Here is a 23,380-nt window from a genome sequence, read left to right as displayed (position 1 = left end):
AGACACACCATTTTGTATATAAAACTCTAGGTCAACCGTTTAAGCACAGCTTCTGGTAAACAATCTGCAGCCCCTTATCAGCAACCAAGGTGTCCGTGGAATACACAACATATTTATAACAGAACTTACAACAGAACATCATGAAGGTGTAATGTTTTACATATTTCCATGGTTGTATTGAAAATGAAGCAAAACTAACAGCTTTTTACTGATCTACTTAGTGATCACTATGATGCTCTGCTTTATCCTACAGAGATAAGGACGTATAAATATAACGTCAGTAAAATTGAGACAGCTGACTTTTGATGCCAGCTTTTGTTCTTGGAGGTTTTCAATACTGTGGTACTAAAAACATTGAGATTTAAAGCTGCGTTCTGCTGTAAAATAAAAAGATACTTTTGATAAACCCATAGAGCAAAAATCGACAGACCATCAATCCCCTTTTGTAAACAACATGAGCTTGTGTTAAGAAAATGACTCACTTGTAAAATACATTACGTCGCCACATATTTTAAATTTCTCTTAAGATTATACATCTCCCCTCTCCCTTGTACGTGTACATGCACAATTAAGTTGAGTTATGGTCATAGCTCGGTTAGGACATGAAATTGGACTACTTTTTTTGAACCAAGCACAGAAGTACATGCAGTGAAACAGCTTTAATAAGTAGCTACACTTGTTATGTTAGCTTTGTTATGAGGTTAGCAACATGTTACATGGGCAGCGGCGGCTAGTATTCAATAGAGTTTTAGTTTTGGGATATTACTCTTACCACTGTTTCTATTCTGGCACCCAATAACTCAACACAACAACATTTTAAAACTCCTATGTCAACTTCGACCCTATGGTAGCGAATCGAGTTTCCCTTAGTTTAGCTTCGTTTTGCCTTCAGCTAATATCGTCATTATGACGTAGGCCCGATAAGGGTCTAATCAACGATTTACAACTACTAACTAACATGTTAACATGAACTTTAAAAGTCCAGTTTTAGTCAGATATGTAATCATCATGTTTTTTGAATGATCTTGTGCTTAATGGTGTGAACATTATGTATTTTAACTTGCTGTGGTTGGTAAAATGTCAGTAAAGTTGGTCAGGATGACCACAACAACAATAATGACAGAAACCAAGGAGGAAGTAGAAAACAGACGGTAGAGAAAAGCACTTTGAGTGTATACACATGACACCAGAGGTTGCGCTAGACTTTCTTGTTGTCTGTCATTTTGACGGACAGGGTCGTAAAATCTCCGTCATAATCTAAAACGTCATTTTCATTTCTTATGTTTTTATGATAATGAGACTAATAAATGTCTATTTATTTATTTATTAACTCTTCATCATAGCCTTTGATTATAGAAACACATTACGTTTAATTTGCAGAACAATTTGAGGGTGCACTCAGACTGGTGAAGCTGTCCCGTACTGTGCTTAAGCATGATTGTCGTCGTCCCCCGTCCCCGTCCCCCCCCGTCCCCCCCGTTCATTCCGCCATAGCTCACGGCGCTCCAGGACTAACCGGGCCTGAGCACGGCCATTTCTTGTACATAACGTCGTAATACAACACATGCACAGCTTAACGATAGCTTAACCATGCTATGAAAACAACCAGAAGCTAGTCAACGATGTCATGCACGTGAGGTCAGACAGTCTACAGGACAAAACAATAACTAATTAATTATGCACACTCGTCACCAACTGGACTGGAAGGTCTACTGCAGCCAGGTGCTTCACGCGTGCTTAAGGACAACGCTGTGTGACAATTGGAAAGCAGCGGTGGACACCCAGTGATTCTAATCCGTCAAAATGATAGACAGCCTTCAGTTTTTTCCATCATTGTTAAAAAAAATCTGTCACAGAATATTTCACAGCTACAACATGAAAAACACAACACCATTGGAAACCAATGGAGAACATTTAAAGCTTCAAAGACACCTCAGTTGTGTCGAGCTCAGAGTTCAAAAGCATATCATTATCAAGATAAGCCCCTAAAGAGAGACAAACACTCCTCTTTCCGCCTGAGGGAGAAACTGTTCTCCACTTTGTAATTTTAAAAAGAATATCCAAACATACCTTATTCCGATTGTTAAACGTGTCCTGCTTTATCATAACTCATGTTGTGAAAAGAAATTCCTTTAAATTGCACAAGCAAAATGAGATGACGACTTTAACTCGATTAAACTATATGTCGTGACCCATGTGATTCTCAACCCCAATTAAAGCGCTTGATTTCCTGTCAGAGGGAGGGAGGGATAACCTTGGCTCGCTGATAGATATTTAATTTTTCTGTGTGGGGGAGGCATGTCTACATCTGGCGTTTACCACTAATTGAATAGAGGCTGCATTAAATAAAGATGTTCCGTCTTCTGCAGAAAAGAACAGAACATTCCAGAGAAACTATAGCACCAGGGAGGGGCCCTAAGGCTCTTCCATAAAACTCTTTATGTGTTTGTGTGAGAGCTCACTGTACAGCCTGCTTATGCTTTATTCAGGCTGATATAATCTGAACTATGTATAGTCACTTGGTGGGAACTTCAATCAGCCGTCCCTTGTTTTGTACTCTGCACTGCTCATCACTTTGCCATCATTTTCTGCCTCATTTTCCATCTCATTTACCTGCTCACATATGCGCTGCAAAAACAAAATGACTGCAGTTCATCTATTCAAGACTTTTATTCACATAATCATCTGCTTTCTTGCGGCATGAAAAGATGAACTGAGTATTTCAAAAGTCTTATTTGTCGTTCGCAAAGATGCATCATTTATAATACTTGTGAACCCTCGAGGAAGTTGTTTGGCAAATTACAATCGTGTTGTCTTTCTCTGGCAATGTAAGAACCAGCCACAGCAGTGACAACATGTCACAATATTGTTGAAAATGTAATGAAGAGTACAGACTGCAGGACAACCTATCTGATGGATAAATACTCAAGCATCTTTATCTGTGCCATGATGTATAAAAATGAAAGTTATGTATGTGCTGATGGACATTGGACAACATGTCAACTCATTAGAACATGGGTTCCCAAACTTTTCAGCTCACAACCCCCAACATATGGGTGCCAGAGACTTGGGACCCCCACTGTCTCAAAAAGTGGTTAGGCCATATATTGCAGCGCAGAGCCACGCCCACGACAATAGGCCTAACCAAACCATTACACAAAAGAAAACAACAGCCTAAACACCATGAAATGATTTGAAAACGGCCTGGTAATTTACTGATAGAAAGGCAGGGGCAGAATATAAGTGATTTCCATAAAGTGCAGCACTGAGTGGAATGCATAGACACACAGGTGTGTCCTTGTTCATGTGAAAGAGCAGCAGACATCTACATTGTTGCAGTCATGAACAAACCTACATTCCAAGTGTTTTTTTTTTACACATTTATTACACTTATTGACCTGGTTTATGTTAAAGTGCATTACTTCTGTTTTTTTGAAGGCATCTTGCGACCCTCCTCTTAGTGGCCTGCGACCGCTACTTTGGGAACCACGGCTGAAAAAATAGTTGTTGCGAAGATCTAGCCAGTAATTTGTCCACATGCCTTCTTGTTTTCTTAACAAACAGACCCAGACCCAATTATATTCAAAGCTGATTCGAATAAAATAAAAAAACATAACGTGGCAAATGTTATCATTTCTAAGATAGCATGTTTGCCGTTAAGTAACAAGATACTGCAAAAGGAAAATGCCAAATCTAGGTTTAAGATGACACAGAAACAGTGTTACAGCTGCAGAGTTTGTCGACCAATGTGCACTGACAAGTTGATAATTACACCCTGAACTATCCCCGTAGAGCTTGGACATTATCAGATTTTTTTAGGTAGCTAACAATATAGATATTTGAGGGTTTAAAAAAAATTATAATAATTACATGAACCTAAGTATTTTTGAAGCAAACTAACTTCATGATTAGTGGTCGTAGTTTCACATCAATAGTTAAAGAGGACATACTAAACCCCTTTTCCACCTTTTCACACAGTCCCTTGTGGTCTAAATGAAACACCTGTGCTGTGCTTTGGTCAAAATATAAAATGAATCAAGCACCAGAGGAGGTTTGTGACCCTGTATAAACCAGCTCTCAGAACACTCTGTTTTGGTGTGTGTCTCTTTAAATGCAACGAGCTAAGTTGATTACAGAAATGTGATTTAAAGTGTGCAAACATTTAAGTCTGTTTATGAACCTTATGTCTAAACACCCATGTGATGTCTGGACTGTTTTTCATCTTTAACTGGAAGTGGAGAAGCGTTACATTAAATAGGCTTAGAAGAGTCAACAACATTGGATACACTAAAGCAGATTTACTGAGTGTACAGATCATCATCAGGGCAGCGTCATTTTTCATCACCGCATGTTTTCTGTAAAGCAGGGTGTTTACTGTTTACCAACATCAATGATGCAGATGGCACAGAGCTCTTTTACAGAGTAGCTGTAAGAGGATAGTTCTCTGCTGCAGAGCGCGGTAAGAGAAATAAATAAACACGTTATAGTGCACATAAAGGAGCATATAGGAGGAAATGTATTAAGGTAAAAAAAACAAAAAAAAACTGTGCGGTCAGCAGAAATGAAGGCTCAGACAATGAATTCAAAGGTTTTATCGACTGGAGTGCGACATGAGTTACTGTGAAGTGACCATCATCGGGAAGAAGCTTTCAAAACATCGTCAATCTCAATGGCTGCTAAAGTCATCAACCAGTTAAAATTATAAAACATCTTTCATCCCTTCTCCCTGTAATGTGAACTGCATTCTAGACTCAAACTGTGACTGGTTCACCGTATTGATTTAGCCCTGAAGGCCAACTTCTTCCAGCTGTGTGTCCATGGATGAGTGTATGTTCAACTTGCATTCTTAAAAGAAGGATGCGCGACTTTTTGACCCAATAGATGTCGCTCTTGAACACCAGCAAGAAACAAACTGCTGTTTGGCGACACCTCCGCCATGCTGAAGCCTCCACTCTCCTCCAGCAACACCCCCCCCCCTCCACTCGCGTTTGCACAAAGAAGTTTTGCGCAAACAGCACACAAAATTGTTGGCTGGAGCTGCAATTGCCTGTGGCCTGCATTGTTGTGATAGCAGGCTAAATGTTAGCACGCTTTAGTAAACTTGTAGCTTCTAATTGCATTTAATTTGACAAGGAATGATCGTGATCTAAAAATGCTTGTGACATCCAAATAAGCAGTCAGTATGTTATTCTTCTTTCCTCATGTCCTTGACCGAAGCAGCTTTTATACACAAGGAGAGGAGCCAACCGCCCCCTCCATGTAAACATGATGTAAAGACGGCTCTGACAACAACACAGCCAGCGGTACTCGTGCTTCTCACTCATCGCAGACGGTCATGATTCAGACAGACATTTATATCACATTGATATCACCTCTATTGTGTAAAATGGTGCACTTACTTCCTTTAATAACCTAGCTTGTTATGTCTAGCTAGCTATGTTTATTGTGACTTGTCTTTCTTCTAAACAAGCCTTTGACGTGAATCCTGTTTACAACATGTATGTATTACATCATTGTATTTCTAAGTTGCTGTGGTTAAATACGTCATAGGTATAAAATAATGTAATGGTTTTAAATCAATTGTTCATGCATGAAGGGTTCAAGAAAACAGCATACAATGAAATTTGCTGGTCGCAGTTATAATTTGAATAAAAGTACAAACTGATATTTTTCTTAACTGGCTGAATGATTAGCTGACTTTAAGTCCCTCCCCCCTTAGTCTATACATCTGTGATGCAAGTAGGCGGAGGGACCTCGGGGACTGGGGCAGAGGCTGCCTCCACGGCCCCTGTTATGTAACCGGTTTCCCTCAGACTGAAGCAGGCGAGGGAAGGAGAGAGACAGGTTTTTCCTTTCCTGCGTCTCCCCCTCCCCCTTCCTCGCACAGCCCACCTCCCCTCGCTACCCCCCCTCCCTCCCTCCTCCTGCTCGCTATACATTAAGCCTCAACCTCAGAAAACCAGGACGCTGCCTCGCAGCAATGAGCTATGGGAATGGAAGGGGAGGGGGGAGGGCGTTGTGATAGGAACGGACGTCAAAAGAGGTCACGTCTGGCTGTAGGCAGAGATTATGGCTTTGTATGTTTGTATATGTACATACATGTACAGAGCGATTCTTAAAGAGGAGTTACACATGTTAGAGAAATATATATTATTAACCCCTTTTATGATTATATTATGGTAAAACACTGACCACGGCATACACCTGTAACACTTATTAATTCTACTTTTAGCATGATTTACCTTCAAAGGATTTATTGAGTACAGAGTATTATTTCCTTCTTTAAAGGAAACGAGACTGATGGAAGCTCTCATGAATAGCAATACATCTTTGAGAGGCTGCTGGAAACTAATAAAAACCGCTTGCTTCCTAACTCATAACTGGGTGACTGGGGGAAACTGTTGTAAACAACACAAGTGTAATTTCATGGAGGCCCGTCTTCTGCACTCAAGGGAAATATCTCTTATAGTTCCACATTCATTCATTGTTTTACACCTTGCTAAGGTTATATGAGAGTTTTAGTTTCCACTCTGCGATCTGAAAATATGATGTGCACACTGGATTTATTTTCCTCTGTGGAGATTTCGGCCCAAAAAAAGAAATGCATAATGTGGGTCAAAGGTGACGTGAAATTATTTTTGACAGATAATATAAAGAACTTGCTTCTCATAGTCACTCTAACACCTGCACACTCATCTAAGTCTGCGCAGGTCAAACTATAGATCCTGATCTGCAGCTAAAAGCCTGAAATGTCTCATTAAATGATGTCTGATTGGTCCAGAAATCGTCATATGATGCGTCCCTCATTCTTGAATCACATTCTTTTCAACACCTTCCTTATCTTAACCACACACACACACACACACACACACACACACACACAACACAAAGACCAGTATAGGAATATGTGCAGCTCAATTCACAATATCAAACATGTAGACCACGCCTCTGCCTGCAGGAGCAGCTATAGGTTGAGAACAACATTTCATATTTCATGCTGTCTTGTGCACACATGCATTATTTATGTCAAGTCTCCAGGAGCACTTTAAGCACAGTTTGGCACAGTTTTCTGCACACAACCCTACATATGTCACAGCATAGGAATGTGGACAGTGGCTGCGCAGTAAATCGCAGATTGGCAAGGGCCACGTATAGAAATATAAAGGCGACTGTAAATATAGAGTACATCTTTGCACTCACAAAGCTCTTTCTCTGTTCCTTCTTAGATATCATCTCTCACGGATGGTCCAGACTGTACAGCCATAGTATATCGCAAGGGTGTAGGTTAACAAGTTTCTTATTGCGATGATCATATAGCTTCAACCTTAACCGTGAACTTAGCCCTGACCCAGGTCCCCTGAACATAACCACAGGAAAAGAAGCACATGGCAGTCATGCGGACCACTTTCTCAGATGGCACGCAGAGGTACACACAGTCACACTGCATGTCTTTACATTAATCTATGGGTACAGTACAGTAGGCAGGCAGGCAGGCAGGCAGGCCGGCGCAGCGCCCGGGTTGACGTGAGGACAGCACTCGCTTTGTACCGCCGGCTCATAAAGGAACCACCGCTGTATTTCTCCATTAAAAAAAAAAAAAAAAAAAAAAAAAAAAAAAAGACAAACTCACCAATGCTCGACTTGTGGAAGAAACCCGCCTCCTCTTGCCGTCAACATAAAGCCCAGTTGAACAAGGAACAGCCGGATTAACACGTGAAGAAAAAGCAGAACAAACACGCTGAAAATAAAAGCGAGTCCTGCTGGTTTTACCGTCTGATACGGCGTGGCTCTCTCCCCCGGTGCTGCCTCCTCTCTCAGTCCGCTATCAAGTGTGAGGAGACGGGAGCGCCGTGTCTGCCAGGGACTGCCAAGCCATGGCCACGGTCTGCAGGAGAACTCTACAACGTTTATTTGCTTTCTGTGCTGCTGCTCAGTCCTCCTCCCCCCCCCCCTCCCGCCTGCCTGTACAGTACGGGTGAATGCGGGTCAGGAGCAGCTCTAGGAGCATTCACCAACAAGCTCCACAGCGCCCTCTACCGGCCAAATGCGAGGACTGCAGTGATGGTTGCGTAAGACGAGTGAACTAAAGGGGGGGGGATCTCTCTGCGTTTCCTCAGCAACATTTGTAAACGGTGGAGTTATTGATAATAATATTCACAAACATTTTTGTGGGAAACTAAATGCGTTATAGTTATCAATGTTGTTTGTATTTCAGGGTAAATAGAATAAATGCGTCATCTTTATACTTTCTTTGATCTACTCCATTTCATAGGGGAAATTAGTTAATATTTTCGGGTGCAGAGCCACTTAATATCTAATCAAATATGGTGCCATAGCCTATAGTTAAAATTATTCAGGGTGATATAGTTTGGTGATAATTTAATTAGGTTATATCGTAATTGTATGATACTTTCAACTTAAAACTTATGACGTCTTTTGGCATCCTATATTTTAGTCACAGCAATGTGAGATAGGTCGTCATAAGACTGAGAAACTTCTGCAATTATTAACCACCACAGAAGAAGATGACACACCTTGAGACATATGATTGATCTTAAAAGTTCAGAGAATTGTTACTCTGTCTATATAGGCTTAGGCTATAAGCAGTTATACCTAACTCATTTTCTAAACAAGACTCAAAATTGAGGCAAACTAAAAATAAATAAATTACATTTCAAAAACACAACTCCAAAGAGATGTTAATGCTCACAGGTGGATATGTAAATAAGTTAATGCATTGGTAAAAGGAAAAATAGCACAAACAGTTTGTGATATTTTGAAGAAACTTTCCCAATGAATTAGAAACTGAAAACTGATATGCCCTTGTATATTTGATTCATTATTTATCTTATCTTATTTATTTATTTTTTCTTATATTCAGTTCAGACCTCATGAATTGCACTTGAAGACATTGTCATTTCATTTCTATATTTTAAAATGATGTGCTGTTAATTATTGACATGGCAGCTGTTTCCCTTGGCAATTCTGTGCAAAATGTAAGATGTTAATGTTACCATATTTGGTATTTGTTTTTTACATTTGTACATTTGCATGAAATGTTTAATAAAATAAAAAAAATAAAAAAAAGCGAATGCTAACTGTTTTAATAGTTAGCCACATCCGTTCAAATGGTGTTGTGTTTCAGTGTCAAATAAAAAAATCTGCAATTCCATGTTTCAATATGTGTTAATGAGATAGGCTACGTTCAAACATAACCTGAAGTAAAACACAAAAAAAACTATATTCTGGAATGTTTTACGTTTTGATAGCCTATTATTTCTAAATACAGGGTTTCAATGCCAAATAACAACTGCAGTGACATAGGGAGTTAAATGTTGACATTTACATGTGGAAGCTTTGCTTTCAAGTGATTAAAAACTAAGTAAATAAGTCAACAATCATGTGTATCAAAATGTAAAAAAAACCAAAGCATTCATTATTTTGTTTTTTTCAATTACGAGAAAGTGGATTTTTTTCTGTTATAGTTAGAGCTATTTTGATCCTTTTTTTTACAAAACCTCATGTTGCAAGCAGATCATTTTGTTGATTTGATGTCCCCCCAAAAATGTTAAAATCGGTGTGTTTGTTGTGATGAGTGTGTAACACTATTTTGATATCTTTAATAACCATCTATGGAGGGGATTCAGATCTCTGTTAATAACAAGATAACAATGCCAACATAAACTCATATAATTTCTTTATAATCAACTAGAGACAATTACACCATTACACACAATATTACCTTATTGTGAATTGGCTAGGTGAAGCTCATTTTTGATATTGTAAATATTTTGATTGATTTAATCCATAGAATCTTACTCAAGTTGTATAAACTAATTATGTAGTTTGAAATTTGAATATGTAATTTCTTCCCTAACAGCTATCTGATGAATGTATTTAAGTAAAAGGACCAATTTTCCATTTGAGATGAAGTAGGGTCATAAGGTAAAGGATCATTGAAAGTCACTTCAACTCCATTATTAGATACATACCTCATAATTGGGCAGTTGTGGATCAGCAGTAGAGCCGGTCATCTCTCAACTGGAAGGTTGGGGGTTCGATCCCCAGCTCCTGCAGCAGTATGTTGAATGTGTCCTTGGGCAAGACACTTAACCCCGAATTGCTCCCACTGCTTCATCAGCAGCAGCGTATGATGTGTATGAATGGGTTATGTTACTTCTGATGGTCACTTTACATAGAAGCCTCTGCCATCAGTGTGTGAATGGGTAGGTGTGACATGCGGTGTAAAAGCGCTTTGAGTAGTCAGAAGACTAGAAAAGCACTATACAAGCTCAAGTCCATTTACCATTTAATTGTCATGCAGCGCTTCATATCCATCGATCAATAAATAAATAAGAAAAGAGCGGTTTATTTTTCATGTGCATCTGTGCTTTTTATTGCAATAATAGATCTGCATGTTGTTGATATATATTTACACACACAGCATACATTTTCAATGATCAGAACAAAACAAGAACTTTGGACGATAAGCACTGAACACACGACATGAGAAAAAACCCCACAAATTAACCACTGACTGTCTAAACCTGGAATCTCACACATACAGACACATGCTAACGTTCAAAAGTACCAGCACACACACTCTGAACACATACAGCAGTTAGTTCTCCTCACATGCACACCTGCCGACACAAAGTTCTAATGAAGAACCCCCGATATAAGTACTAAAGGTCTTTTTGATTGGATGTGAGAAGTGCTGAATATTTTTTTAATCGTTAACACTGAGTTTGTCTCTGCGACACTAGCTCGACTGAACTGCACTGTACGCAACACAGACAGACAAGCCGACAATCCAACAATCCACACTTTCACCATTACAGTAACGTAGTAATATTAACATCTCCAGAGAAATAGGGAAGAAGAATCATACTGATGTAGTATGAAATAGATTTCAAACTGATCATTTCTTGTCATCATATACTGTATTTCGTCTATATATACTATTTACATGAACAAGTTACATACTTTATATTTAAAGGGTTAACTTATACATAGAACAGCTTCTTCTTTTTGTTTACAGCCACAACACATTCACTAAAAGCCTCTCTGGATTCACATCTTAAATACTCAAAGGGCTCAGGGGTTTCGTGTCATTTTTGGAGGTTTTTCTGTCTATACGGCTTGAGTTTGTGATACATATCGCACTAACTTTAACAAGAGATATGCAACAAATACAACGATAGCTACAGCTGAAAACATACATGGCTTTTTTTTTTTTTTTTTTTTTACACACGATGCACAAAACAGCACTTTTTTTTTACAATCATCTATTGCAATTTCTTTACAGATAACATGTTTGTAACAGTTCGACTGGTGTGACATGTCGATAAGGGAAGTCGACGACGACGATGACGATGATGATGAGTAAGAGTAAGGTGAGACAGTGATATTGCCCACGGAAGCATGCTTGGAAAAGAGGACTTGTGTGTCTTGTCTTTGACCAGGTTAATAGACAGAGGGATGAATCGGTGGTTGGATAGACACAAGAGGAAGAGCTCTTCTCCCCCTCCTCCTCTTCATTTTGTTTCATTGGCGTCATGTTGATTTGCTTCCTTCCTCTACTCATAGAATTTGCGATCTCTAGAAAACGTAAAAAGCAGAAGAAAGAGGAAAAACGTGGATTAAGTTCACTGTGGGTATTGTTCCGTCATTCCCCCTCGTATTTTTCCTGTTAAAAAGAGGCACTCTTAAAGCTACCATCAACCTACTCCAATGTACTCACACAACACCACAACACTGGGCGGAGTCTTGATAAAAATAAGAAACGATGAGCTGGATTTAACAGGCTATAAAACAAGAACAGAGCCACAACATGAAACCATCACTCATCAATGTCTGGGACTACTGATTTATTTTTACTGTGTTATTTATTCTGTAATAGAAAATATTCTATACTTGTACACCATCACAAATTATTAACAACATTGTGAAGGCCTAAAGCCTGATTCTCCTCATCTACAAGGTTGCACTGGCTATTTGTTAAAAAATAAGAATTAATTTTATGTCTGTTTTAAATCAATCATTAAACATGAGGGGCATACTAAAATTTCATTTTTCTATGGATTGCCTTGAGGACAATCCACAACTGTTTGTTTTGGGGTTATACATGAAAGTCATATGATTATATTGGGGGAGGCGTTACTGCCCTTTGTGATGTCATAAAGGGAAAATGTACGAAAAGCCAAGTTAAATTATCACCAAAGCTACCCTGAATACATTTTCTGAAAAGTGGAGCAGGCAAAAGACGGACAGACTTTTCTTATAATTGGGGGTTGGTAGTTAGACTAAGGACACATAGTAGTGTTAAAATACATGGTAAAGTGTATTCCGCACAATATGTGACCTTTAATGTATGTATTCTTTTGCAATTCAATTTAAAGTTAGCATCTTTGTCAACAAGACGTAATGGGGCCCCGATTATACATCATGTAGATCTCTGTATGAATTGTATGTATTTCATCCATCTGTTTGCAAAGGGAAATATTTACTTATAAATAGCATTTGAGAAGTCAAAGATGAACAAAAACATCATATAAACTAACAACAGAAATGTGTTTGGTCATTTAGGGGTTTAGCATGTTTATCGGATGATTTGGTTTAAGTATATTAAAGATTATTCACATATCATAAAGTTTACCCATTTCACACAATTCTAGACAGCTTTTTAAAGTTCCATCCTGTGTTTCTCCACAGATCCAGGGCTGGGCTCCCGGCAACAGCAGGCAAAGCCCGCTAGTGCAGATGTCTCTCTCCTCTGCAATGTTTTGGATTGTGTGATAGGTTTTATAGTTTCAGGTCAATATTTCAACCCCTTTTAATATGATCTATTTTACTCTGAAATCGTAATCAGTCAAATGCATGCAAGCTAATTATTGTGTCAGTAAGTTCAGTTTAAGATGAAACTGCTATACTTAGTAATTAATGGATATAAGAAGTGAGCTCTTTGCAGCAACTTGTGCTTCAATTTACATTGAGTCATGCATTGATATCATTTTAGTAAATAATTGAAACCTGACCTCGCTAACCTAGACCTGACTAAACTAGAAACTACAACTGTAAAAGCTACATAGAACACTAATAAGAGTCACTAATGCTAACAAAATAACTCTAATGCTAATGCTAACCAATTCAATACATGCAGCATTGAGATTTTCATGTCACAGCTAAAAAGTCAAATCTAACACAACGTCAGCTGTAAGGGCAGGCTAATACTATGATACAATTATGATACAACATTTCACAATTCCATTTAAATGTTCATTTTGATAATGGATGAGATGTGAGATGGAAGAGCGTGGGGAAGGTTATGGACTTGTTGGGCGAGGCTATGTAACTTCATAAAACATGATTTTCTTAAAAAATATTTGATTTGATGTTGAAGAAAAGACAACGATTTCTGTTATAGACCGTCAGCGCTTAAGTTAGCAAACATTACATAGATATAACTGAACTGATTGGAAGACTTCTCTCCCTCAGCAGTTACATAGCCTATAGTTACATAGCCTATAGTTACATAGCCTATAGTTACATAGCCTATAGTTACATAGCCTATAGTTACATAGCCTAGCTCACATATTTAATTGCTGACATGATACAATTGAATATATCATGTAATAAATAAACAAAATATAACATTTATAAAAATCTTTTACCGCAATTAAACTTCTAGCCATTAAAAAAAAAGGATGCTAAACTAATTGCTAACTGGTAAACTACAGGTTCAGTAAGCCTAATCTTCATACTTGTCTTGATGCTTTGCTGTTGACCTTACCCATGCACAGCAAGAGCGACCAACGGCTTAAATTCGGATTTGATCGCCTTCATTCAACCTGGTGATTGCAAAATAAATCCATTTAAGTCAACGGTGAGTGAGAAGAGGCCACTGATTGGTAGCATTTTCTGCTGCATTTTCTGTTAGCCACATCTGCTTCCACCAGAATAAATACCTATTACTGAGTAACATTACTGAGCCATGTTGCAAGTATCTGCACATTAGTTCTGTAAATAATGTATGTTTAAATTCATATACACAGTACGTGTTTATATAGCCTACAAAAAATGGTCTGAAGAAAACAAGCTGGCCAGGTAATAAGAGCGCAAACATAAAAATGCAGAAATGAAAACAAAAGAAAAGGGTTAAGGCTCATGTATAGACAAGCGATGAAAGGGAAATTGATTGGTGCAGAGCTTTGTACTCACGCCCCCTCGTCTCTGAGCAGAGACAGGAACTTGGTCACTCTGTAGGTCTCGTCCATCTGGAGAGAGCGAAAGAAGGCAGAGGGAGAAACAAAGAGTTTTAATATCATCTGGTAGAAGCCAATAACCCACAAATAGTGCCAATATCCTTGTCCACTTGCTCACAATCCAGTGTCCTTTTTGAAACAACCTGCCTCCCTCAGATGAGGCTTATATGTGAAAAATGTTATTCTACAGGCACGTTGCAGCTGTAGAGAAATATGTAATGCTATTGTGATGATGCCAATGTGACTATTTGAATAAATGTTTAAAGGCTAATTTTGCAGATAACTGCATGCAGTTTTATTGGTTATTGTTATGGGTCAGAAACTGGTTTGTTCTTACTCATGCACATATAACAGTCATGCTGTTGCCTTTCAAATTACGACATTTCTCAGTTGTTAAAATGGAGGAGCAGCCTAAACATGAGGTTCTATGTCTATGCCTTTTTTTTACAATCAATTTCATATTGAATAACAAGCTGGGAGGAGTAAGTTTATTTTCAGAGAAACATGGTTTAAATGTTACATACAGTTAGGTAAATTAAGTACCAATAGGATTGTGTAAAACATATATATTCCTTTTGACCATGTGAATTCCTGTTATCTTTACTTTTGTATGTGTATCTTCATCAGTTATGAAAATTCTCTGATATATGGCAACAACAACCAGTGTGTCCAGTGTGTCACATAACAGCTGATGTCAGATGCTTTTCTGAGTCGTTTCTTTCATGTAATGGGTCGGTGAGCCTTGTTTACCTGTAGCGACATCTCAATGAGCACCAGGAGCTTCTTGATGCCGATCCAGACTCTCTTCCCTTTGAGCTGTTGTGCGATGCTAGCCCGCTCTTTGTCTGAGAAGCTCCCCAGTAGCTACAGAAACAACGACAGGCATTAGAGAGGTCTGCGGGTGAAATCATCCTTTTAATTAAGGGCATAGTAATTACAGTCAGAATGTTTTTATTTTCCTGCATACAACAAGGCTATGGAGTTAAATCTGACAATGCCGTGTGTGTGTGTGTGTGTGTGTGTGTGTATGTATGTATGTGTTCAGTGCACATTATTCACATCTTTACCTTCAAGCAACCAATTAAGTGGCTGTGTGTGTCAGTGTCTTTGTGTGTGTGTGTGTGTGTGTGTGTGTGTGTGTGTGTGTGTGTGTGTGTGTGTGTGTGTGTGTGTGTGTGTGTGTGTATGTGTGTGTACCTCTAAAGCGTCGACTAGCTGCTCCCCAGTAGAGATGTTGGGAACGTGGATGGTGGTGCTGAAGGCGTCCAACATCTCCATCTCCTGTAGCACATCCTTCCTGCTGGTGGTGCCGATGATGAGCAGCTTGCGACCCTGCAGGACACGTTAAATGACTCCTCGTTTAATTAGGTAACCATAAGATGAATAAAAACACATCTCCAGCATTTGATGATAACATGTTAAGTTCTGATTCCAATATTCAGAGAAAGATTCAGAGAAATTACAGTATTTCTTGATGCAGCATAAAATGAGCACAGAAACAATAAATGAAAACACTTTGCAACAGACTTGATAGCAAAAGAATAATCTGGGTAATAATTGATAGACAAGAGCCTTAAGCATTATGAGTGAAAACATGGGAAACAGCTGGGCTACCTCTGTTTATGTCATTTTGGAATTTCAGTTTTTTTATATATTTATCAGGAGCTAGCTCTTTCTGTGTTTACAGTCTTTATAATAAGTTGAGTCTAATCGCTCCTGTCCTCTAACTGTTAAGACAGTGGAATGGATTTTTTTTTCTCTGCAAAAAGGCAAACAGCATTATATTAAAAACCAATAAAATGAAGTATATAGATATTTAATGGGAGCTCTGGTGTTATATCTTCTCAGGATCGTCATCCTCCAAACAGAATCAGTTCAACTCCCAAAAAGCAATAACAGGCTTTGATGAGTGAAATAGATGTGGAATTTGACATTACTTCTTTGTCTTTAATTGTTGTAATTTTTTTTTTTTTTTTTTACAGTTGAGTTCTACACCCAAAGGCGTGAGATAAATCACAGAAAACACTTGGCTGTATGTTTAATTCATTGTTAGTGTGGGTATTTTGTGCTTTATAGTAACATTGTTAATCGAACCTGACCTTTGGTGGAGCCTTTTTCAGCAGCACCAGCAGGGCCTGGAGGACCAGGTTGGAGAAACGAGGCCCGATGGGGACATAATCCAGCAGACGCTCAATGTCATCCACCACCACACAGCTGAGCTGGGACTTGTACGCATCATCAAAGACCTTTAAAAAAGGGGGAGGGACAAACGAAGCAAGAAATGTTTCAGGGAAATAAAGGCAGGAAGGAATTAATGGACGGAAACAACAAAGGGAGGATTCCGTGTAAAAAGGAAGGAGTGCTTGAATAGAATAAATTAATTCCATTAGCTGTCACTTTACCCTTTTTTTTTTTTTTTTCTTTACCTTTTTGATTGCCTGGCACTTGGAGATCTCGGAGTGTCCAATCATCTTGTCTGGAGAGCAGATCTTAATGAATGGGAACTCTGAGTCCTCTGCAATCTGTGCTGCCAAGGCTGTCTTCCCACTGTGGGGTGGACCTGTGGGACGTATGACAAGGTAAGATTTACAGTCTGCTTGGGTATGTATGTGTATGAGTGAAGCTGAAGCTGGGTATAAGTTTGGGTGCCTCGAGTCACTTAGTGCCAATGAGCAAGTTCACTGTATTTGAACGCAATTTAACAAAAGGACTTTTTTCTCATTGCATTGTGCAGCTTTTTTTTTGTTTCATTGCAAGACTCTGTAGTATGGCATGTATAAGATTAACACACACATTATTGGAATGGTGTGCATCTTTGGATTGATCTTATGATCTGGAATATGGTGATGATAATGTCAGGGACATAAAGAAAAACCAAGAAACTGGATTAAACTTGCTGACAGTCAGACATGAAAACACCACCATTTATTCAGTTATACACCATATTCGTCTAAATAGTGGATCAAGTGTATTTTTCATGATAGTTTAATGCACTTCACAGTAGTTTTACTGTATATATAACTTAATACCTTCCAATAACACCGCCACCAGTGGTGTGCGATCACTGTTTTTGGTCTGCTGCACCAGCAGCTCTCCGTCATCCAGGACATGAGAGACGGGATCGCCCCATTTGATGATACCGTTCATGATGTAGCTGGAGTAGTCTTCTGCATTTGTACCAAATGCCTGAATAAAACGAGGAGGGCATCAGAGGATTGTAACGCTGTGTTCTGCAGTACAGTGAATGTAAGAAAGGCGTGGTACATACAGGTTTGATGTCATTGTTCAGGGATCCCATGAAGTCGTTTCTGGTAACCCGCAGCTTCTCAGCCTTCTCCATGTCCACTTCCACTGTAGATGTTGCCTGGAAAAGAATGAACACAAACAAATAAGCAAAAAATCTACTCAGGAAAAGGATCATTCAGCCAGTTACACATATGAACTCTAGTTAACTCACTGTCCACAGTAAACTGTTTTAACTGGCTGGAAAGAGCTTCAAAGTAAGAAACAACAAAAGCTGTAATAATAAGTGGGCAATAAAGGGGCAGCAGGAAGCTGGAAAAGAAAATATTAGAGCCTTGGATGTATATGCACCAGGTATTCACAAATAGAGACCATTCAGGACCGAAATCTAAAGTTAGAAGGAGGACATACTGGATGGTGCACTGTTGTCAGAGAAGCCAGCACTTCCACATAGCATGTTTCCTTAATGTCTGATGATATAGTAAGGTAATTTTATGATTTAATTCAGTATATATCTTACATATTGCTCCTTTAAGTCTTTTTATTTTGAAAAGTTTTTTGTCTGTATCTGCAGGTTTTCAACACAAATTGGTCAAGTTGAGAGAATTCCAGTGATAGTAATACCACGCTGTGTATAGCAATTAAGGTCTGCTACAACCGTGAACAATGCAATTCTTTAGCTCAGCTCGATGGTACGAAAGAGTTGTAAACCAGTTCAAAAGAATAAGATCACGTGCAAGACCAACTTGCAAACTTTTCTAACTGAAGAGCCACTTCTTGATTTATAGGAGTTATTAGTTGTACACATTGCTTTTTGCTGCTCATTCCCACAGTCGCACATCTACTAATCCCTTCTGTTCAGCTCTGAGTATGTGAATGTGTCAATTGACCTTGATATGTCGGTTCATAGCAGTGGACTGAGCAGCCCTGACCAGCCCCTCCAGCTCAGCACCGCTGTAGTTCTTGGTCTCAGCAGCCAGCTCCTTTATGTCGACATCCTGAGCGAGCAGGTCAAAGCTTCGCATCTTGTTGGTGTGAATGTTCAAGATCTGCACACGGCCCTTCTCGTCAGGCAGACCTGGAGGTTAGACAATAAAGCAGCAAGGGACAGAGAAAGAAGAAAAGAGTCACAGGGGTGTGTATGAGAAGAAGAGTTAAAAGGAGAGAGGGAAATACGTAAAGAAATGAAATAGCAAAAGCTGTAATAAACATGTCAAAGGGAAAATATTCATTTAGCAGACGCTTTTATCCAAAGGGACGTACATCAGAGAGTAAGTACAACACAAGCAATGCACAGAGACAAAGCACTGAACAAAGTTCTAGCATCAGCATGGAAACCCTTTTAAAATCGTTGCTATCAAACAAAACCATCGTCATCATCATCATCATCAATAATATCAAAATCATCGTCATCATCATCATTAAGGCTGTAGGTATTCATGAAAAGAGCTGGGTGTTTAGCTTTTCCTTAAAGGTGCAAAGGGACTCTGCAGATCGAATGGAGTTTGAAAGTTGGTTCCACCACCAGGAGGCAACAGAGGAGACTAGTTAGCTTCTTTGGGTGCTGTTGTGAAGGTTGGATCAGACGCCTTTCATTGGCAGAGTTTAGTGGGCAGGATGGAGTGCTAACATGAATGTTTGTTTTTGTACATTTTTCATCTCATATTAAAGTCAGTTTAACGACATATAATGTTTTCATACACCTCAAGCTGTCATCAGAGAATAAACAGAGTAAGAATAAACAAGAATACATTTATGGTTGTTTAAGATTTACAAAAATAAAGTAATCCAATATATTCAAAGAAATACAGAATTCAAGGATTTTGTAAAAGATAAGAAAGAAAAAGAAATAAACCAAAGAATGGAGAACATAAATTAAAAAAGAGAACAAAAGAAGGTCTAAAATTGCTCACCAATTTCCATCTTGACCTCAAACCTGCCAGGCCTCATCAGGGCGTCGTCTATCAAGTCAGGCCTGTTTGTCATACCTGGAGATAAAGAAAAAGCAAAATGTAACTGAAGAAAGCTAGAACTCATCGATGATATGATGTCCCTGCATTACAATAACCAGTGGGAAGGCATCTCTGAAGAAACAAATATACATGATGTGTTGACATCTGTACTCAGTGTATCTTTATGTTAACAAAATTTAGCCAAAACCAAAAGATTGTACCGTTAGAAGGTTTTTGTCGCTGCAGTTCTTAAATCTCATGAGGCCGATCAAAATGTTTGTTAACTATGATGTTAACATCTGTTCTTTATTTTTATTTCAATTTTTGGACACTAAAAACAACAAATCACACAATATTGGGTATCTGGAACTTCTACCTTTGTCACATGTTGAACCCTTCTAGAGGGCGGGTGTTAACTTCTGGTTCTCTCATTGTTGGATTTGTCGTTGTTGATTGACAGCTCTGTCTTTAGCAGCATTACAATCATCATGGAATGATTGACTGCAACTTTTTCTATCACAAAGGACAACTACAAAGCAGCCGTTCACTGTGCATGTGAGCACTGAGTGGTGGCAGTGTCATCCCTTACAAATGATGACTGTTGAAAATTTCAGAATTCTACAGAGCTCTCGTCTGCTCACTCATTGGATGAAAGTATTCCAGTTGACTCTAATGTGAGATGTATCAGTGAATCTGTTCCCTCTGATGCTACTGACCGATAACCAGGATGTTGTTGAGCTGCTCCACGCCGTCGATCTTAGACAGCAGCTGGTTGACCACAGTGTCATGCACGCCAGTGCTGCTGGCGCCTGTTCCTCTCTGCTTGCAGATGGCATCCAGCTCATCAAAGATGAGGATATGAAGGCCGCTGTTGGCTCCCAACTGGAAACATTTTATTAAAAGGTAATTATTCCCCTTTTCTATCTTTTTTTAAAAACAAGCACAGATGAAGCTAAGGACACTGAGCAGCCTCACCCTTTTCTGCTCGTCCTCTGCGTCAGCGAACAGTTTGCGGATGTTGGCCTCAGACTCTCCTACATACTTGTTGAGGATCTCAGGGCCGTTGACGATCTTCGGCTCCCGGGCATTCAGCATCTTGCCGATCTGCCTGGCCATCAGTGTTTTACCACAGCCTGGCGGCCCAAACAGCAAAATACCCTTCACGTGCTTACACCCTAGAACAAAGAAAGACGAAAAAGACAGAAGGGAAGAGAGAGAGAGACAAGAAATGGAAGGACACAACAGTCAGATGTGGCACAGGAGGGGTGAAATAATTAAATAAAGAATTCAGATGAAAAAACAGCGTTGAGGCAGAAGAGAATAGTGGAAAATGAATGCAAGGGGGAAGATGTTTAGATGTTAAGTTATATTATTGCATTATGTTCTCAGAGCCTTATCAGAAAATCAGAAAAATAGCATGATATTGTCTTTGTGTGTGTAAGAAACTGTGTTCATACATTTATGGAAGAAAAAACTGCTGTTGCGCGTCGTCGCACACTTAATAACTGTATATTGAGTTTTTCTGCATGTGGGAATATACTATGAACAATTTTATTGTCCATGTACGTCCAGCAAACCCAAACGTTTGTTGATTTAGAGAAAACCCCACATCAAAAGAAAGTAACTGTATTACATGTACGCCTCTCATGCAGAGAAAAGCAAAGACTTGTGACAAGTTGCGGATAGACGACTAAATGATAGTGGATATGGAGTAACAAAATCTACAATAAAACAAGGTGATCAGGTATGTAAAGGTAAATATAAGAATAATAAAACTGAGTATTTCTCACCCATCTGCTCCACAATGTCAGGGGGAAACACTCGGGAAGCAAAGGCTCTGCGGAAAATGTCGGAGAACTCCTTGTCCAGACCTCCAATTCCCATCTTCTCAAAGTTCCAGTCTGGGTTGATGATTGTCTGTCGTGCCTCCTTAGTTTTTGCCTTACCTTTAAAAAGAAATAAATAAAAACAAAGCAAAAATTATGTGGCCAAAAATTCACACATGTATTTATTTTAGTGATGCTACAACATGAAGATGAAGTGGATTATTTGGTAAAGAGAGTTCTAGACATAAACCACGTTTGAAGATGTTATTTGATGTAACAGATGGAGGTCTTTTCTGGTAATTCAATTATGTTTGTAAAACCATAACTAATAAGTGAACTGGAATTTGGACGTCTCTCTCTTCCTTGGTAGAAAAAGGGAGTGGAGTCCTTTACAAATTACTCTAATGTTACTGCCATCCTGTGGAGGAAATAGAAAATGGACTCTTATGTTGGCCCTCCTATTTGAGTTTTTTGATGCATAAACAAAATGGAAATATATCACTTTTCCTATTTCTATAAAATCATCCAAAATAAAATAATAGAAAATGGTTCTGACCATGTTGACCCCCCCCCCCCCTAATTAAGTTAAATATTCTTCTTCATTTGATCTATCCTGAGGTCAGCAAAGTTTGGGGAAATATTTCATCCCCCTGTAGTAACAAATTAGGAACATACCGACTAGTGTGAGGGATGAACTTTCAGCCTTCTCAAAAACCACCTGGCTGTTTCCCACCATCAGCCCGACATCAATCTGTCAGAGATAAAAGAGTTGATTGAAACACAAATGCTTCACCGTGTGTTCCTGTGAGCGTCTCATCATTTAGAAATGTTAGCCTACAGTAAGTCTGCTAAAAACCAGCTGGAAAAGGTATCTCATCGATCTGTGGAATAATAATGCACCGTGGTTGCAATGGATGAAACAACAAGGGTAAAAGAACCAACATTGATTAAATGCATGAGAAAATGTGGAAACTATCAAAATTCAAATAAACATACATGTAGTACGTCTTAAACAACACAAAACAAAGAATTTATTTCCTCCGCCGACTGAGATCAAATTCTGGTTTTGTTCTTTACTTCTGTTATTCTAAGTATTCCAAAAATGTGTTATCCGCGTTGAAGAGTTTTTGAATCTGAAGCGTGTTTTTCTCAACATTTGCATATCTGCGGCTGAATGTGTCCATCAGGGGCCACCATATTTAATGTGCATGAATAAATAATGAACCTAATGCAATTAATTGAGGCTAGGGACACTCCTCTTTACCACAGAGACGTGCGTATATAAGGTTGAAAATGTAATTCAAAAGTGAAATGAATTATTCATCAGGTGACATGACGTAGCAGGAGTGAATGGCAACCCAGATTCTCTTGGAACCTTTACTATTTAAATGAAAAGGTTCATCATCATGTTTGTCAGGAGGGGTTTCGTTGTATGACAGATGTACTGTTGTGAACAGGACAGGTGAACTTATCTGATAAAAAAATCACGATTAAAGAAAGTGGTTTTATTACAAACTGAGATCTTGCTTACAAAGGTTTGTATCATAAATCACTCAAACCACATAAATAACAAGGTACCAGGTACCTTTTGTTTCTTCCCAGAAGCTGGTTCTCCTTTGAGGATGCTGGCGTCCATGGCCTCGATATCCTTCACCATCAGGCCAAACAACTTGTCACAGAAGCTAAACACCAGCTGAGAAAGCGAGAAAAAGCAAGAGGATGTTAAAACACATATACACCAGAGGGCAAAATATACACTATCATGTATGATTGTGTCCCATCTTTGTATTAATATGTGTAGATGTGTGAGTATATGTGACGTGAATATGAACCTGCTGGGTAACAGAGAAAGCCTGGTTGTTGAACTGTTGGATAAACTCAGCAGCCATCTTGTCGGAGTCGTAGGGGGAGGTGTCAGTGCTCTTCTTTTGCAAGAAGTCGATTTCAATTGTCATCGAGCCGATGCACTGTTTGGACTTATCAAAGTTGTAGTTGGCCACTGAAAGACAGACAGGCTTTTAAAAAAAAAAAAAGTCCATTACAACAAAAGAGCCTGCCATGTTCTGTTGTATAAACGATCATTCACAGCGATCAA

The 23,380-nt window shown here is 38.9% G+C and overlaps 2 protein-coding genes across 5 annotated transcripts in view; both read right to left on the bottom strand.

Moving 5' to 3' along the window:
- The window catches only part of LOC109997529 (thyroid hormone receptor alpha), a 98,114-nt gene extending 89,640 nt beyond the window's left edge, over nt 1–8,474 (bottom strand). The window contains exon 1 of one of the 2 annotated variants that reach the window (XM_065964655.1): nt 7,631–8,474. The gene's annotated coding sequence lies outside the window, so the exon portion shown is untranslated. The remainder of the gene's footprint in view (nt 1–7,630) is intronic. The other variant, XM_065964656.1, reaches the window with a different exon arrangement.
- Nucleotides 8,475–10,367: 1,893 nt separating this feature from the next.
- Nucleotides 10,368–23,380, bottom strand: part of nsfa (N-ethylmaleimide-sensitive factor a) — a 36,534-nt gene continuing 23,521 nt past the window's right edge. For 2 of the 3 annotated variants that reach the window (XM_065964654.1, XM_065964653.1), the window contains 17 exons: nt 23,118–23,284; nt 22,871–22,978; nt 21,961–22,036; nt 21,250–21,405; nt 20,435–20,634; nt 20,176–20,341; nt 19,421–19,495; nt 18,398–18,585; nt 17,533–17,628; nt 17,294–17,450; nt 16,691–16,824; nt 16,364–16,510; nt 15,462–15,596; nt 15,015–15,128; nt 14,221–14,276; nt 13,793–13,850; nt 10,368–11,601 (listed from right to left, as the gene is read on the bottom strand). In XM_065964654.1, coding sequence (XP_065820726.1) covers nt 13,820–13,850; nt 14,221–14,276; nt 15,015–15,128; nt 15,462–15,596; nt 16,364–16,510; nt 16,691–16,824; nt 17,294–17,450; nt 17,533–17,628; nt 18,398–18,585; nt 19,421–19,495; nt 20,176–20,341; nt 20,435–20,634; nt 21,250–21,405; nt 21,961–22,036; nt 22,871–22,978; nt 23,118–23,284 — 2,006 coding nt within the window. In that variant the 3' untranslated portion in view covers nt 10,368–11,601; nt 13,793–13,819. The remainder of the gene's footprint in view (nt 11,602–13,792; nt 13,851–14,220; nt 14,277–15,014; nt 15,129–15,461; nt 15,597–16,363; nt 16,511–16,690; nt 16,825–17,293; nt 17,451–17,532; nt 17,629–18,397; nt 18,586–19,420; nt 19,496–20,175; nt 20,342–20,434; nt 20,635–21,249; nt 21,406–21,960; nt 22,037–22,870; nt 22,979–23,117; nt 23,285–23,380) is intronic. The other variant, XM_020652045.3, reaches the window with a different exon arrangement.

Source organism: Labrus bergylta, chromosome 16 (assembly GCF_963930695.1).
Source record: "Labrus bergylta chromosome 16, fLabBer1.1, whole genome shotgun sequence".
NCBI lineage: Eukaryota > Metazoa > Chordata > Actinopteri > Labriformes > Labridae > Labrus > Labrus bergylta.
The sequence above is the reverse complement of the archived record's forward strand: the minus strand, read 5'-3'. Positions and strand labels throughout refer to the sequence as shown.